At 59.9% G+C, this 14,722-nt stretch overlaps 1 protein-coding gene across 2 annotated transcripts in view; it reads left to right on the forward strand.

Moving 5' to 3' along the window:
* The window catches only part of ERI3 (ERI1 exoribonuclease family member 3), a 125,426-nt gene extending 110,746 nt beyond the window's left edge, over nucleotides 1-14,680 (forward strand). For both annotated transcript variants that reach the window (XM_010582481.1, XM_010582485.1), the window contains one exon: nucleotides 13,754-14,680. In XM_010582481.1, the coding sequence (XP_010580783.1) occupies nucleotides 13,754-13,836 (83 nt within the window). In that variant the 3' untranslated portion in view covers nucleotides 13,837-14,680. The remainder of the gene's footprint in view (nucleotides 1-13,753) is intronic.
* The last annotated feature ends 42 nt before the right edge of the window (nucleotides 14,681-14,722 follow it).

Consider the following 14,722-nt stretch of genomic DNA (forward strand, 5'->3'; position numbering starts at 1 on the left):
GGCCGCGGCAGGAGCATTATCAGCCCTTTCCTCCTCTCCCCATCACCTCCCCCTTTGTCTCCTCTCACCATCGGATTTCTCCAGCCAATCTATCCCGGCGAGAGCCGGGCAGATACAAGAAGAAGTCGGTTTCCATCTGATCCGCGATTGGTTTTTCCCGGCAGCCGATCCGTGTCGTGGCATCGATCCGTGGGCCCCCCCGGCGCTCGTCACCTTGCGTGTCTGGAGAGGAAGGTGGCGGAGGGAAGGGGGGTCGCGGAGGGGGGGACGCTTTAAACTTGCCGCGTACCATTGATCCGCATGCGGGAGCGTGGCCAGGCCGGCCCCGCCAGGCAGGAGGGGCACGAGCAGCCTGCCCTCATCAGAGGAGTTTAAATGGCTGTGACCTTCTTATTAAAGGAGAGGAATGGCTTCGGAGGGCTGGCTGGAGGAGGGGGCCGAGCCCCCGTCCCCAGGGAGGGTGGCCGGGAGCTGCCCGGCCCTCACTGTCCTGCCGAGGGGCAGCCCGGTGAGACTGGCACCGGGGCATGGGGAGCCTGCCGGGAGCCCTCCTCTCTCCCAGGGGACACCCACTGCACCCGCATCCCCATTTCTGCTCCCTAGCTGTCTGTGCCACACCGAGCGCGGCCGGGCACGAGCGAGGATCCCCGTCCTGGCTCTGCGGCTTGCCGGAGCCTGGGGGAGAGGTGCTGTCGGGTGGGAGCTGTTGGGTTAACCCCGATGGGTGGGCAGCTTTCTCAGGCGACCTGAAGCTGCAGGGGGTCCCTTTTACCTTCTGGGCATTGGGGACATCATCCTGGTGGCTATGGCCAGGGCCCGCTGAGGGCTGCCTGCAGGCACCAGGCGCGGGAGTTTGTTGAGACACTTGGAGATGCTCAGAGGCCGTTGCCCAATGGGCAGGGCAGCGGTGCTGTACCAGGCAGGGCCCTGCATCCTTGGGGTCAAGCTGGAAAATCGTGGTGTGACCGGCTGTGCCGCCTGCCACCCCCCTGTACCCCTCTGCCAGGGCAGAGCTGTGGCAGCTCTGCCTCGTTTCGCCTTCCCTGGCTCACCCGAGGGACGGTGGGTGGGAGGGCAGGAGGGGATATAACAAGTAATGGCCCCGAGTGTGGAAACAGTGTTAATAAAGTGTATTTCACTTTTAATTTTGGCATATAATGTAATGATCTTTTTTAAGGCCCTATCATATTATCTGCATGACTAGATTATTGAGTCTTCATCATCTCCAGATAAATTTATGACCAGGATGATGCTTGGAATTTATTATCAGTCAATAGAGCTCAATACTGTAACAAGGCGTGTAATAAGATATACATATTTAATGATCCGGAGTAAAACAGCCCCGCTAATGGGCAGGATGAGACGGAGGCTGGAGCGTTAATTTCCACCTCCTGCCCCTTTCCGTGGGAGCCTGCACCGTTCAGACAGGACACAGCCCCAGGGTCCCATGCGTTGCCTGGCACGGGCTGGGAGCAGCGACCGGCTCTGGGGGATGCAAGGCAGCACAGCCCTCGTGCCGCTGCGGCTGGGAGCACATGCCTGCTGCATGTATGCATTAGTGGGAAGGCACGTGTACCGGCCCATCCCTGCGGGCGATGTGCAGGTCTGTCTCACACAGAGCACACGGGTCTCTCTGACGTGGCTTTGCAGGTCTGGCTGACATCCCCACCTGCACCACGTACGGACCCAGCACACATCTGCCTCGTGTGCAGCTCCCTCCAGGTCTGGGTGAGCGTTGCACAAAGCTGCTGTTCCAGCAGCCGCTGAGATGGCCGGCAAAGGCCACCTGGTGCTTTTAACGTTTCAGAGGCAAGCCTGAAATCCTGCCTCGCAACGGTGCAGTGCTCTTCGGCTCGACAAGGGGAACTGAGCCCAGAGCAGGGGTGGACGAACGGACTCTGTCCCCGCCGTGCGAGGGTGCCTCTGGCCCGACAAAGCCCTTAGTGGGAACACCATGTGAGCTGCACTTCTGGTGACATCAGGGCAGGGTGCCCCGCGCTCCTGCTCTCCCAGCTGCGTCCCCGGCAGGAGAGCGGGCAGCACCGGGTGGTCACGCCGCAGGGAGCAGGGCAGGTCTGCGTGCCAAAGCACCCTGGCCCTGCACGCAACTTCCCGCAGATGGAGTCGTGGCGAACGGGGACCCGTCTCCGTCGCCAGGTTATATTTTGAGCTGCCGGCACTGATTTTTCCAGCCCTTTGGGTTGTTATTAAATTAGTTTCCTAGGACTTTTAATAAGCACTTTTGATGCCTTTGAAGCGTGCAGCTTTGTGGGAAGATTACAGTCCCGCATCCATCTCGCTGGGAGAGAAACAATGGCAGCAGGGCTGGCGTTTGATCTCTCCTCCAGAAGGCAAGAGAGGGTTTGTGTGAGACAAAGAGGTGAGCTGCTGATTTGGAGCTAATGTTTAAAAATAGGTAGGTCTCCCTCCAAGATAAAGAGACCTGCCCTTCTCTATGTAATCGTCTGCCTCTGCCTCGCTGGACCTGCAGAAACACAGCTCGCTTTATTTGAAGGCTTCGAGTGCAGCGCCGCAGTTTGATTCTGGGTCCTTTTAAAGCAATAACTAGGCCATCTGACCAAGCTTTAAAGAGCAGGAGAACTTTCCATTAGGACTCACCACACACTCTCGACGGCACTGGAATTGCATCCTTGCCTTTTATTTCCTTTCTCTGACATCTCGTGTCACTCGCAGGCAGGAGAAACTCGGCTTTATAAACTCTCTCATTTCTCCCTTGAAATTTCTCCCTAATTAGGGTCCCAATCCCAGTGGTGGGACTGGGTGTCAGGAGCTGGACATGGAGCAGAGCCAATGGCTGGGCAGTGGCGGGGGGCTTGCAGGGCTCGAAATGCCCTGCAAAACCCCAGGGTGGTTTGGCCTTCTGCTGCCCTAAATAAACCCTCCATCCAAGCAGGGCATGGCAGCATGTGGAGGGGGTACAGGAAGCAGGGACACCCGCAGTGGTGCTGGGGACCAGCGGGAACGCAGACCGAATTGCTGCCTGCAGGCTGGGCACCTCCTGGCCCCCAGCAGCATCAGTCAGGGGCAGGGAGATGGCATCTCCCACATCTGTCCCCGCAGCTCCCATGGAGCAGAACCAGAGCAAGTGTCCGTGCCATGCCAAGCACCCATGTGCCTGGCCCCGGCTCTGGCCGGGACCATTGGGTGAATTACACACCAAGAGCACCCAGCTTTGGCCAGGCATGCCGTCGCCACGGGGAGAAAAGGCATCAGGGGAGCTGAATTCCCTTTATCTGTGTGTAACTACTGCTGCCTTTAACAGCCTGGAATAAACTAGCCATAAATATCGTGATCATAAGTGCTTAGATATGGCAACTTTACACTGAACAGAGGTTTTAACCTTCCCTGCGGAGGCTATCCAGCTCTACATCACTGACTGTTTCCATCCAGCTGCACGGCCAAAGACGAGCACTAGGTGAGCTGCTCAGAGCGGCCACACCAGCTACCAGCCAGCTCTCAGCCCAGTCCAGCCCCAGTCCTTACCCCAGTGACTTCCCTCCTGCTCTCAGGGCATGGCTGCTGCCACCGTGTGTCCTGCTGGAGGGGCCAGGAAGGAGCCATCCCACCCCCCGCTGCCTGCCTGCCCTCTGCCCTCTCTGGGGTGTGCAATGGGAGAAGGGGCGATGGGGCAGCCCCCAGTGCCCTTCCTGTGGGATGAAGCTCCACCACCCTGGCAGGGCTGCCTGCTCCCACCAGTGCCCCCCAGGATCACCAGGGACCCGCTCCAGTGGCAGCGATGGTGCTGGCTGCGCAGGCAGAGCTGTGGTGGTGATGGGCCATGGGCCGGGCAGTGTTGCTGCAGCAGCATCATGTCTCCCACGCGTCCCCTGGACTTCTCTCTTGCTCTGGTACTGGTGGGGCTGGGCACGCCGGCAGAGCTGCTGCCCGCTCACCAGCCCTGCCTGTCCCGTCCCCTTCTGGCAGCTGCCCACAGCCCTACAGTCTGCCCAGGCTGGTCCGGGAGATGAGGCTGTTGCATCTGCTGAGCACCCTGTGGGGCTCCCAGCCTCCTCCCTCACCGCACTTTGCTCTGGCATCTCTGGCTGTGTTTGAGCAGCGCCTGTGGGCAGGAATCCTCCATCCATGTTGCAGATACGGGCAGGCACCAGCCTGGCCATCCCTGGCATCCAGCACAGCCGGGAAGAGGAGTGCAGAGAGCATCTCTGCCCTGTCCCATGCCCAAGTCCAGCTGGCTCTCCCCAGGCACCCCAGCCCCTGCAGGCAGCAGTCCTGCTGCCCTCTTCCCACTGCTGCCATCCTTTCCTCCTCTAAGGAAGCACCAGCGTTGGAGCCAGCGGTTTACTGGGCTCCTGTGGGGACCCACCTCCCATTCCCATTCCCGTTCCCACCCACAGAGCCCTGGAGAGGGCCACCAACTTCTGCAGGGTCTTGTCACCGTCACCTTGTCACCGAGCCAGGCCAGGGGTCCCGTGCCAGCCCCGGAGCAAGGGGGCGGCTTACATCCTCCCTGCGCCTCACCAGTGCCCCACCATGACTTTATTTTGCACGGCGACTTTCAGGCGAGCTGTAAAACACTTGGACGAGTTAAATAATACACGACAGTGTACGGTATAAATTACAGGAAGCCAGCGGTGGAGCGACATTGTATGCTGAATAAATTAAAGGCTGCGTGACTTACAGGCAAGATTGATCTCCTGCCGAGCATTTTGTTTAGTGACGTGCTTGTCATAAGGGAGAGCTAATTACAGGCGCAGAGGCGCGCAGCTCCGACGCTGGGGAGTACGGCGCAAACTGGGCTCCCAAATGTCAGTTGGGTCCTCACACTTCCAGGATTTGCTCTTTCTGAGGCCGGCTGTGTGCCAGACCCCCATTAGCTGGGTGCTGGCTGTGTCCCCGGGCCATCCAGCTCCGTCACAGCCCAGGGCAAAGGACCGTGCTGCCACGGGGAGCTGCCGCGGTCTGAAAGTGGATGCCCTGGCTCAGGGGACACAGATGTCTGGTGTCTCTGGGGTCTGCCGTGGGCAAGGGCTGGTGTTGGGGCTGCTTTGGCAGCAGGCTGACGGGGGGGATGGAGGTGTCCCAACCCAAGCCTATTCCCAGTGGAGCAGAGCCATGCAGGAGCACAGTCTTTGCTCCTGCAGCTGGTCAGAGCCAGTGCTGCCTGTCCTGGAGCCCTAGCACCGCTCACGAGGTGACACAGGGACCCCGCTGGTGCAGGGGGACCCAGGGCTGGCTGAGCAGCGGAGCTGAGAGCCGGGGGGCTGATTTGGGGGCCGAAGAGTACAAAAAGGCAAATCCTTGCTGGAAATGAGGTAGATCTTGTAGTAGTAGGATACTGCCGTGAGCCACCAAGGAAGGGGGGGGTCTTCTTGAGGGCACGGTTTGGGCTGGATAATTTTGGGGACGGCGTGCTTTACCCGCAGGCACACAGGAGTCGGGTGAGGGGCTTGGGTGCCCATCTGCTGACTTCAGCTGCCAAACTCGGAGCCGAGTTTGGAGGCCTGTCCTGCTGGGCTCCTCCTGCGGACAGCAGAGCAGGGACGGCTCCAGTGCGGCGTCACCCCTGCCAGGAGGTCTGCCCCCACCGCCCGCACGGCCCAGCGATGCCGAGCAGGCGGCGTGCGGCCGGCGAGGCCACGGCAGAGGCTGCGCCATGGGGCCGGCGGAGGGGAGACCTCCCCGGGCTGCCGAGAGGGTGCCGGCGGCTGGAGGCCGTGCTTCGGAGCGGGCTGGCCGGCGGGATGCGCTCCCCTCCGGCTCGGCCGGCTCGGCGGCTGTCTGTCACTCGGTGGGATTATGAGTAGTGAGCGTAATGCATCGGCGTATGAATAGGGTTGTCTGGCTGATGGTGATGTATCGTTTTTCATTACTGCCTCTCAAGCCCTCCCTGCTCCACGTGTGGAAATTCTATTTATTCCCTAATTTGTAAAAATTCCCTCCTTATCTGATACCAATCAGGGAGGGGTAATTGGCTCTCCAGGGCTAGCGGCTGGGGTCCTGATGAAGAGATATGTGTGTCTGCTCTGGCTGTCCAGGCACCCTGCCCTGCTGCACCAGCGACACGGGCCACAATTAATAATGATTTGCAAATGGCAGACAAGCAATAACGCAGAAAGATGTCCAGCCAGCCTCCTGCCCGCCCCTTAATTTCCTTCTGTAATATAAATGGCACGGGAACGAAAATCCAGCGCTATAAATTCTGAAATTAGTTATTCACCGTAATAAATGGTTCCCTTTTTGGTGTGCGTCCCCCCCATCCTTCTCCCCTGACCCCCCCCGCCGACTCCTTCCTCCCCTCCCGCCCCCCTCGCCCGCTACCTACTTCATTGGAGTCCTAATATGCAAATGCTGTAATTTAACGGGATGGTGAAGTTGATTTTCATGTTAACTTAATTACTTTGATTTATGAAGGGCTGGGATGCAGACACGGCTCCATCCTTGCCCACCTCCCACCCTCGTCCCTCTGCGGTCTCACTGACCCGCCGCCTCTCTTCCCTTGTCTTCCCTTTCCTCAGTCCTCCCTCTTCTTCCCCAAGTTTAGTGTTTTATTAGCTGCCTTTAAGTGGACATAAGTCCTCGCGACAATCGCGTGATGCGGAGGACAAATTCCCCGTCCTGCCTTGTTTAATCGTGCCTGGATAATGGATGTATAATTGACTCATTTGAATGCTTTTGCCTACAGGAGTGCAGAGCATTAAATGTTTGATTGCCTTAATTTCCAAACAGATCATTATCCCCTTCTTACCCGCTCTTAATAAACACTTTATGAGGATTTTTTTTGTAAAGGAAAAAAAAATCTCCACTCCTCGTACTTCTCTGAAGTGATAAACTCTAATTAAGTCTAATATTTAAAAATATGGTAATGGTGACTTGTTTGAATAAGTGGCCTGCATTTCCATAATTTCATTATTACGTAAAACACGCTAATTATTTGAAGTGTGCTTATTACTAAAAGAGAAATCTCCTTCTAATAAAGATGAAATTGGCTTTTTTCCCTGTATTGCCACGCACGCTGCTCCCCTTCCCTCCCGGCCGGTGAGCAGCCGCAGCCGGGAGCGGGGCGATGGAAGCGCTCGCTTTGTTTGCCCAGGGATGCCTGCCGGCCTGCGAGGATGCTGGATGTGAGGGGACAGTCACAGGGGCTGGCAGACGAACCGAGCGCACCCTGTGCCACCCTTGGTCCCAGCAATGTCGGCGTCCCTGGGGCTCGTGGGCTCTAGGAGCTGTTGGGGTTGATGCGAGAGAGCTCAGCCCCGGCTGCCACCCCCTCCAGCTGGGATGCCCCTTGATTTGGGGTGTCCCCGCATGACATCGCCTATGCCAGCCCATCCGGCAGCCTGCGGGGCTGGCGGGTGTCTCAGCAGCCGGGTGCCTTGTGGTGCTGTGTCCCCAGACACCCAGCTCTGTCTGCTCTGGGACGGGGCCAGTGCAAGGGGCACATGATGGGAAGAGCAGTCCCCAGCACAGAGGACGGGACGAAGCGTCCCGTCACCCATGGGGTGATGGTGGCCAGCCTGGGCAGGAGGAAGCAGGTGCCCGGGGCATTAGGTTGAACGCCGGGACGGGTCCCCTCTGCTGTGCTTTTGTCTGCCCAGCTGCTTCCTGGGGACACCGGCAGTGTCACCTCCCTGCAGTCCTGGGCGCTGCCAGAGATGGGCCCTCCCCACTCCAGCATCCCTGCTAGGGTGAGCCGGATTTGGAGGCCTTGCTGACCTCAGTGTGCAGGGGGTGGGACAAGCGTCCCATCCCCCTGGGACGGGGACAGCAACAGGTAGGGGAAGGACAAGTATTGATTGTGTCCAAACCCCCTTCAGAGCCCGTGCGGGCGCTCTGTGGCGGGGCAGGCAGGGGAGGCACTGGGATGAAGTCAATATAAAACTAATTTTCTTTTCTTCGTGAAGAAATGAGGTGTGTGGCAGTAACGTAATTGCAGATAATGAGGTAAGTTATTCTTAATATTCTGCGTGTCGCTGTCAGCTCCACGTAATATACCTGCCGGCTGTGCAGGGCACACAGAGCCCCTCGCCCCGCGTGCAGGGTTATGAGGCCATTCATTTGGGAGCAGCCCAGCAGGACCACCCCCGGTGTCCCCATGGAGCCCTTCGGACTGGGAGCTCTGGGCTCTGCCATGTCCTTGTCACCGCTGTTGCCAGGCATCCTGGTGTCCCCACCTCACCCAGCATGTCATGGTGGGGAGGGAAGCAGAGCAGACACAGCTCCCTCCCAGCTCCAGCACGGACAGGGTGAGTGGCTGTGAGACCCTGGCTCCCTGTGCCAGGCAAACGCTGTCACTCCTTGCCCCTGCCGGCTGTCCCCTCCTGGGGACATGCCGGCTCAGGGGGAGCAGCACAGCCCGACGGGGGGGACCCAGCACCCAGTGCTCCCCTTTGCGATTGCTGGGGACACTGGTGGCAGTGCCGGTCTGCGTGGGGACCGCACGGCTCCCACCGGTCACAAGGCCACCTGCTGTCACCCGGGGTCGGCAGTGGGGAGACGAAGGGCGGCGGTGGCTGGGCGACCCTGTTCCCGCTTTGCAGGGAGCTGTTATACAAAGGCAGCAGTGATATTATTCATTAACAGTAATCTGCCATTAGAACATTGACAAATGGCCCCTCGTCGCCTGAGCATCAGTTCTTGTACAGCCCATAAAGCATGGGGACAGTTTAAATATGGACCTGCTCAGCTCGGGCCGGGGGTGATCCGTCTTCCCGGCCACAGCACAGGTGCGGCGGGGCTGCCTCCAAATGAGCACATTTAGGGGGGCTCTGTGCTCCCCCAACCACCCACAGCCCGCCCGGGTGGCCGCCGGGATTGAAAAGCTCGCTCCTTGCATGGCAAGCGTCTCAGCCCAGCGCACGGCGGTCGCGGCAGTGCTCGGCCCTCTGAGCCCCTGTGGCGGTGGCGTCCGGATGGTCTGGTCCCATGGGGAGGTGGGGGAAATGCCGGCAGGGCGGCACGCATGGGGACGCGGCCCCTTCCCTTCTCCCCAGTGCCTGGGGTGGGTGCGGAGGTGACGCTCTCCCTGAGTGAGCATCACTCCTCCTGGCAGCCCGTTCTTGTGGCGCGGCCGCATCATGCCTGGGCTGTGGTCCAGCCTCCTGCTGACAAAATCCTTGAGCTGGTCCTGGGTTCGCAGTGGTGCTGCTTTGCCACGGCCGGACGGAGGGCACGGGCTGGGCGGTGAGTCCAGCGCCATGGGCTGAGGGGTTTCTGCCTCTGTGCCGGCAGAGGTGGAATGTCTGTCCCCCTCCAAGGACGAGGGCAGCCAGCGATGCTGAACGGTGGCAAACTCCAGCCCTAATTAAAAGAGGGCTCCGGCTGCCCCATGCCTGTGCACGTGCTGCTGTCCTCAGCTGTCACTGCAGCGAGAGCTTGGCAAGACACGGAGAGGGCCATGACTTGGGTTTCGAGGCGATGCGGTATTGCAGTGGGTAATGCTAAAACACCAGGAGGAAGGGTTAAAACCCGGTGGAGCTAAGCCAGCCCAGGCAAGGGGAAGTTGAGGCGGCATGTCGCCCCGCGCTGCGCTGGCAGCCTGCCCAAGGAGGGTCCCGGAGGCAGCCGGGACCCAGTGCCTCGGGGGGAGCTTGACCCCGGCCGTCCTGGGGCCGCCATGGGGGACACGGGGCGATGCTGGGAAGCGGCACGACAAGGCGAGGGGCAGGGAGGCAGGGCAGAGCCGCCGCTCCGTTGGCAGGAGGCAGGATAACCCCAGGCTGACCCCTTTCACACACACCGCACAACACCCCTAAATCAATTGCATCTTATTATTACAATATCAATATACAATATTCCTACAATAACACCATTGATTTTCTACTCAGAGGCTGCACCTAAGTCTGTTTTAAAGAGGAGGGAGTTAATAGTGCCCTCATTAAAAATCTATAGATTACCCCCCACCCCCAAAAAAGAAAAAGCAGTTTATATTCATTAGGGCTATTGAATATAAAGTAATATGTTTGTGTAGGACATTGGAGTAATGTGATAATCCGTCCGCATATCAGGGAGAAATCCACTTAGCAACCCTGTCAGCTTGACAAGAAAAATGTGCCCATAAAGTCGGGAATACATTGAGGGAGCGAGCGCGAGGAGAGCAGGGCCGCGCGTGCGTGCGCACGCCTGTGCAGCCCCCGCAGAGCCGTGCCGGCCCGTGGCGTGGGGCCACCTTCACCCCGTCCCCCTGCTCAGGCCTGGGGATGCAGGCGGGCACCCCAACAGCCCCTGGGGGTGCCTGGGACCGGGACGAGCCAGGTGCGCTGGCATAGGGATCGTGGGGGACTCTGCACCCTGCCAGCCTCCGCAGCCCCAGGCAGGGTCACCCTGATGGGACGGGGCTGGTGGGTGCCAGCCTGGGTGCCGGGGCAGCTCCGCCACGGCCCCCTGCCCCCCAGGGAGAGCCAGGCTGGGGGGCGCAGAGTGGGCAGGGCTGCCCGTGTCCCCCCACCTGCCTCGGACACCGCTCGTCCCCCACCCCGTGGTCACCTTTGCGATGGATTAAGCACTGAAAGAGCAGCAAAGCAATCCTGTTTGTGCTCTCTTAGGCTGTCAATTGCCATTTTTGTAATAGAAATTCCTTTCACAAGGTAACGACGGCCAGATTTAGAGGATTTCATATTGCTAATAATTCCCCAAACAGCCATCTGACTGTGTTGTTTTAAAAGCCGCTTAGTTTCTTGCTTTGGAGTTTATGAAAATCTCCCACTCTAATATCCCGAGAGCCAGCCTATAATTGTGTTATTAAATCAATCGGAGCGGATTACATTGTAAAATCAATAGATGGCTGTAATTGCATATTAGAAAGTTGTTCTGCTGTTGTTGATTTTTTTTTACATGGATAATTATAATAAGCGTGTTTACCTTAGCTCTGATTTGGAATGAGTCTCACTAAATGACTTATGACAAGCTTGGCGCTCCCGCTGCCAGGGGGCCGTGGCATCATTTGGGACAGCGAGGACGATGCTGCCAGCATTGGCATGTGGGTGGCATTGACTCACCGGCTTTGCAGGGCGGCAGCCCGGAGCCCAGGGTGGCTCCCAGCGCTGGCACCTGGCACGAGAGTTCATCAGGGCTTTGGGGAGACGGCTGGTGGGGCTCAGGAAGCAGCCAGTGGTCCCAGAGGGTCTCCCCAGGGACCAGCTCGGGAGTCCCAGGAGGTGCCATGGGGTCTCGCCGCCAGTTTGGCCGCTCCCCAGGTCTCTGCGCAGTTCCCCTTTCGGAATATGGAGCAATAGTCAAGCCCCGACGGCCCACGCCAGCCCAGGGCGATGCTGCGGGCAGGGAGGTGGGCAGCGGGATGCCTGGGAGTGGTGAAGGGCAGGGGCCGGGACTGTGCTTTCAAATCCAAGCCGGCCACCTGCCAGACAGCTCAGAAGCCAGGATTTGCTTTGCTGTTGCTTTTTTGGGGGACCAGGCCAGGGCTGGCTGTGGGGTGGGGGGTACTTTGGCCGCAGGTGGTGGCACTCCCCCTGCCTCGGTTTCCCTGGCTTTCGAGCCTCCATTTCCCAGTTCGGTCCCACTGGAAGCTGACTCCAGGGGCAGGTCTAGTGCTGGTTTCCCGGGGGCTCAGCTGGCTGGGGGGGACGAGATGGATGGAGCCAAAGGATGGCGAGGGGCTTGCTTGAGCAGGAACAAATGGCAGTGGGAGCTGGCATCAGTCATCTCCAGGGCCCTTCTGGAGCCATCGGTGCCACCTCGGCCAGTGGAGAGGACAGGGGCACAGAGAGATGGGCTCATCTCTGCCCCCACACCAGCTCGTGGGGCTGGGACACCCCTCCTTCATCAGCCTGTCCTAATGCCCAGCTCCCATCCCCAGCCTGGCACACCAGCAAGGGGAAGGGGTGCCATGAGAGGGCCTGGTGGGACACTGAGGAGGCACGTGGCTTTGACGGAGACGTTGCCTCTCCCACTGCCAGCCATCAGCCAGGAGGGTCCCCGGCAGCTGCAGGCAGTGCCCTGGGGAGCTGCGTGCGGGGGAAGCCCCCTGCGCCTCCGACCGACACTGGGGGACGGGTGATGGCTTTGCCACTGGGTCACTGGGCGCAGCGGTGCTGGGCAGGGCTGCTGGTCTGGCAGGGAGCGGCAAGGCGGCCTGGCAGCCCCGTCCCTGCAGGCAGGCGCCTGGCAGCAGGGCAGTGCTGCCCGTCTGCGCAGGGCCCTCAATCCGGCACGCGGCACTGTCAGCAGGCAGCCTGCTGTCTCCTAGACAGTGAAATATGGCCACAATTAGCCCGGATACAGTTCAATTATGATAAACAGCGTTTGCACCCTTTAAGCCGTGATTAAAAGGCCTCCTCCCGTTGATAGAGAGACCTAATTTCACATTATTATCGCTGTAGCTTGATTATAAAGCACTCCCTGGATTTACAGTTGGGAGATGGATGTGGAGGCTTCTTTATCATTTACACATCAGTAATGATGCAGCCTTCCCTCCACCACAACATCCATCCAGCAGCAGCGAGGAGAGGGGGGCCCTGCCTGCGCCCCCCCCCCTCCCGGGGCACCCTCTCCCCGTGTCAGCCAGGCCCCGCTGCCACACGCAAGTGGGCAAAGTCACCCTTACGGTAACAGCTTGATAAATGGGCGGGCGGTAATGAAATGGAGACATCAAGGCGTGGGGCGAGGAAGAAAGAGTGGTAATCGGAACGAGTGGAGCTGTCCCGAAACGGAGGGGAGCGGGAAGAAGGATCGCCTCTGCGCCGTGTGCTGTCAAGGGAGAAATTACACATTTACTCTTGCTTTTTCTTAAGGAGACGGCCCTCATAGATCAAAACATGGATTTACAAGCCAATTTTCAACATGAAATATAGACACCAGGAATCAATTTAAGCCCGGCTTCTATTTTAGCAAACGGTGCCTGCGTTTAGTCCCAGGTAAATAACATCAGCCGGAGCCTTCCCCCTCCCCGGCTCGCTGCCCTGCCACCGCTCGCTCTGGCAGCCGCGGTGCTGCCAGCCAGCCCCCGGCACCCGTTTCGACCACGGCCCTGCACCGGGGATGGCTGCGGCTTGCCGGTCCGGCCACCCACTGCTTGTCAGCCTGGGCCAGCAGGCGCGGGGCAGCACCGAGGGCTGGCTCTGGCGGGGACGGGGATGACCCTGAACCGCAGCTGTGAGCAGAGGGAGCCAGGTGCCACGCAGCCCCTGCCTAAGGAGGGTGAGGGGAAGGAGAGGACCCCGCTTGGCTGGTGGAGGGCAGCTCCAGCATCACCCGCTATCCTCATCCCAGTGCGGGGACAGCCCCTTCACTGGCCAGTGCCACCGAGGGACAGGGGTGCTGGAAGAGGAGGCTGCGGTGACCAGCACTGGGCTTGCACAGAAGCAGCCGCTGGCAAGAGCTGGGGGCCAGCGTGGGTCCAGCTTGCAGGAACGCTGCCTTCCCCATCCACAGGCTCCCCACGGGCTGTGGGGCAAGTTCGGGCCTGGAGGACGCGGGGATGTGTTCGCCAGCAGCCTGGGCGATGCCACTGCCCCAGGCAAGCCTCCGGGTCCTGGGCATGGATCCATCCCAGTGCAGCACGAGGCCATACTGGGATGCAGGTGGCCAGTGCTGGGGATGCTGCACTCACCCCACACCATTGCAAGGCACTTGGGACAGAGTGCCTGGACTGGTGGGGACACAGGGGCTGCGTGCCTGGAGCTGCACAGCCCCCCACATCCCCCAGAGAGGGGGGCCATGCAGCTCCAGGCACAGCCCCAGCGTGGGACTCAGCTTGATCCAAAAGCTCCCAGTGGGATCGTGGCTCTAACCCGGCATCTCTGTGCTTTCTCTGCAGACGACTGTAAGAACATCGCCAACATCATGAAGACACTGGCCCATAGAGGCTTCATCTTCAAGCAGACCTCCAAACCCTTTTGATCCCCAAGGCAAGCCAGGCAAGGGCTGCATGCGCCCGGCGCCGGCGAGGCGGGGAGGACGGGCTCCAGCATTAAAAAAAAACGGCAACCGAGGCCAGAGGAACCGACACAAAAAATCTCAATTTCAGCTGTTAACTCCAGTAGAGGTTGTATATATGGGAAGGCAAATCTGTGTAGACCTGATGTGACTCCCTCTCTGGGCTGCTCCGGACATTATGCCATGCTAGCGGACAGCCGCGTAGGGCGCTTGCACCACATTTTAGACTCGTAGTTTGTTCTTTTTCTTTGGCTCCCGATTTCCGTCCCTCCCTCCATATCCCACCCCGTCCTCCCTCTCCCGCCCCGTAGCCAGAGCATCCCCCATCTCTTCCCCGGCATGGGCCGTCCCCGCCTTCCCTTCTTTCTTTTCTCTGGTTTTATGTTTTCAGGCCTCGACGGCTGCTGCAGCGAGGCCGGCGCGTGCCCGCGCCCGGGCAGCGCTCACGGAGGCTCAGCAGCGTCGAGACGGCCCCTTGCCCTCCCCGCCAGCCCCCCCTGCCTCTCCCCCGAGCGCCTGTTCCCCTTTTTGAGTCAACACTAACCCCTCTCTGACTCCTGTATGTGACAAACGCGATCCGTCTCTTTATGTTCAAGGTGAAGTGCCTGTATTCTCCGCTGCAGAGCCCCTGGCAGCCCCACCGTGGGCTGTGGGGCCCCGGAGGGCTCCCTTCAGTGGGGCGGGGGCCCGGCGGGCAGGCGGGCGGCAGGAGGGAGGTGACAGTGTCCGCGCAGAGCCCCGTCCCATCCCGTCCCCGTCCCATCTGCTCGTGCCTCTTGCGGGGCTGGGTGGGATGCCCAGCCCTGCCCCGGCCCCGCCGACCGATCCCAGCTCCACCGGGGACGGGCCC

Source organism: Haliaeetus leucocephalus, unplaced genomic scaffold (genome assembly GCF_000737465.1).
Source record: "Haliaeetus leucocephalus isolate CR32 unplaced genomic scaffold, Haliaeetus_leucocephalus-4.0 Scaffold848, whole genome shotgun sequence".
Lineage (NCBI taxonomy): Eukaryota > Metazoa > Chordata > Aves > Accipitriformes > Accipitridae > Haliaeetus > Haliaeetus leucocephalus.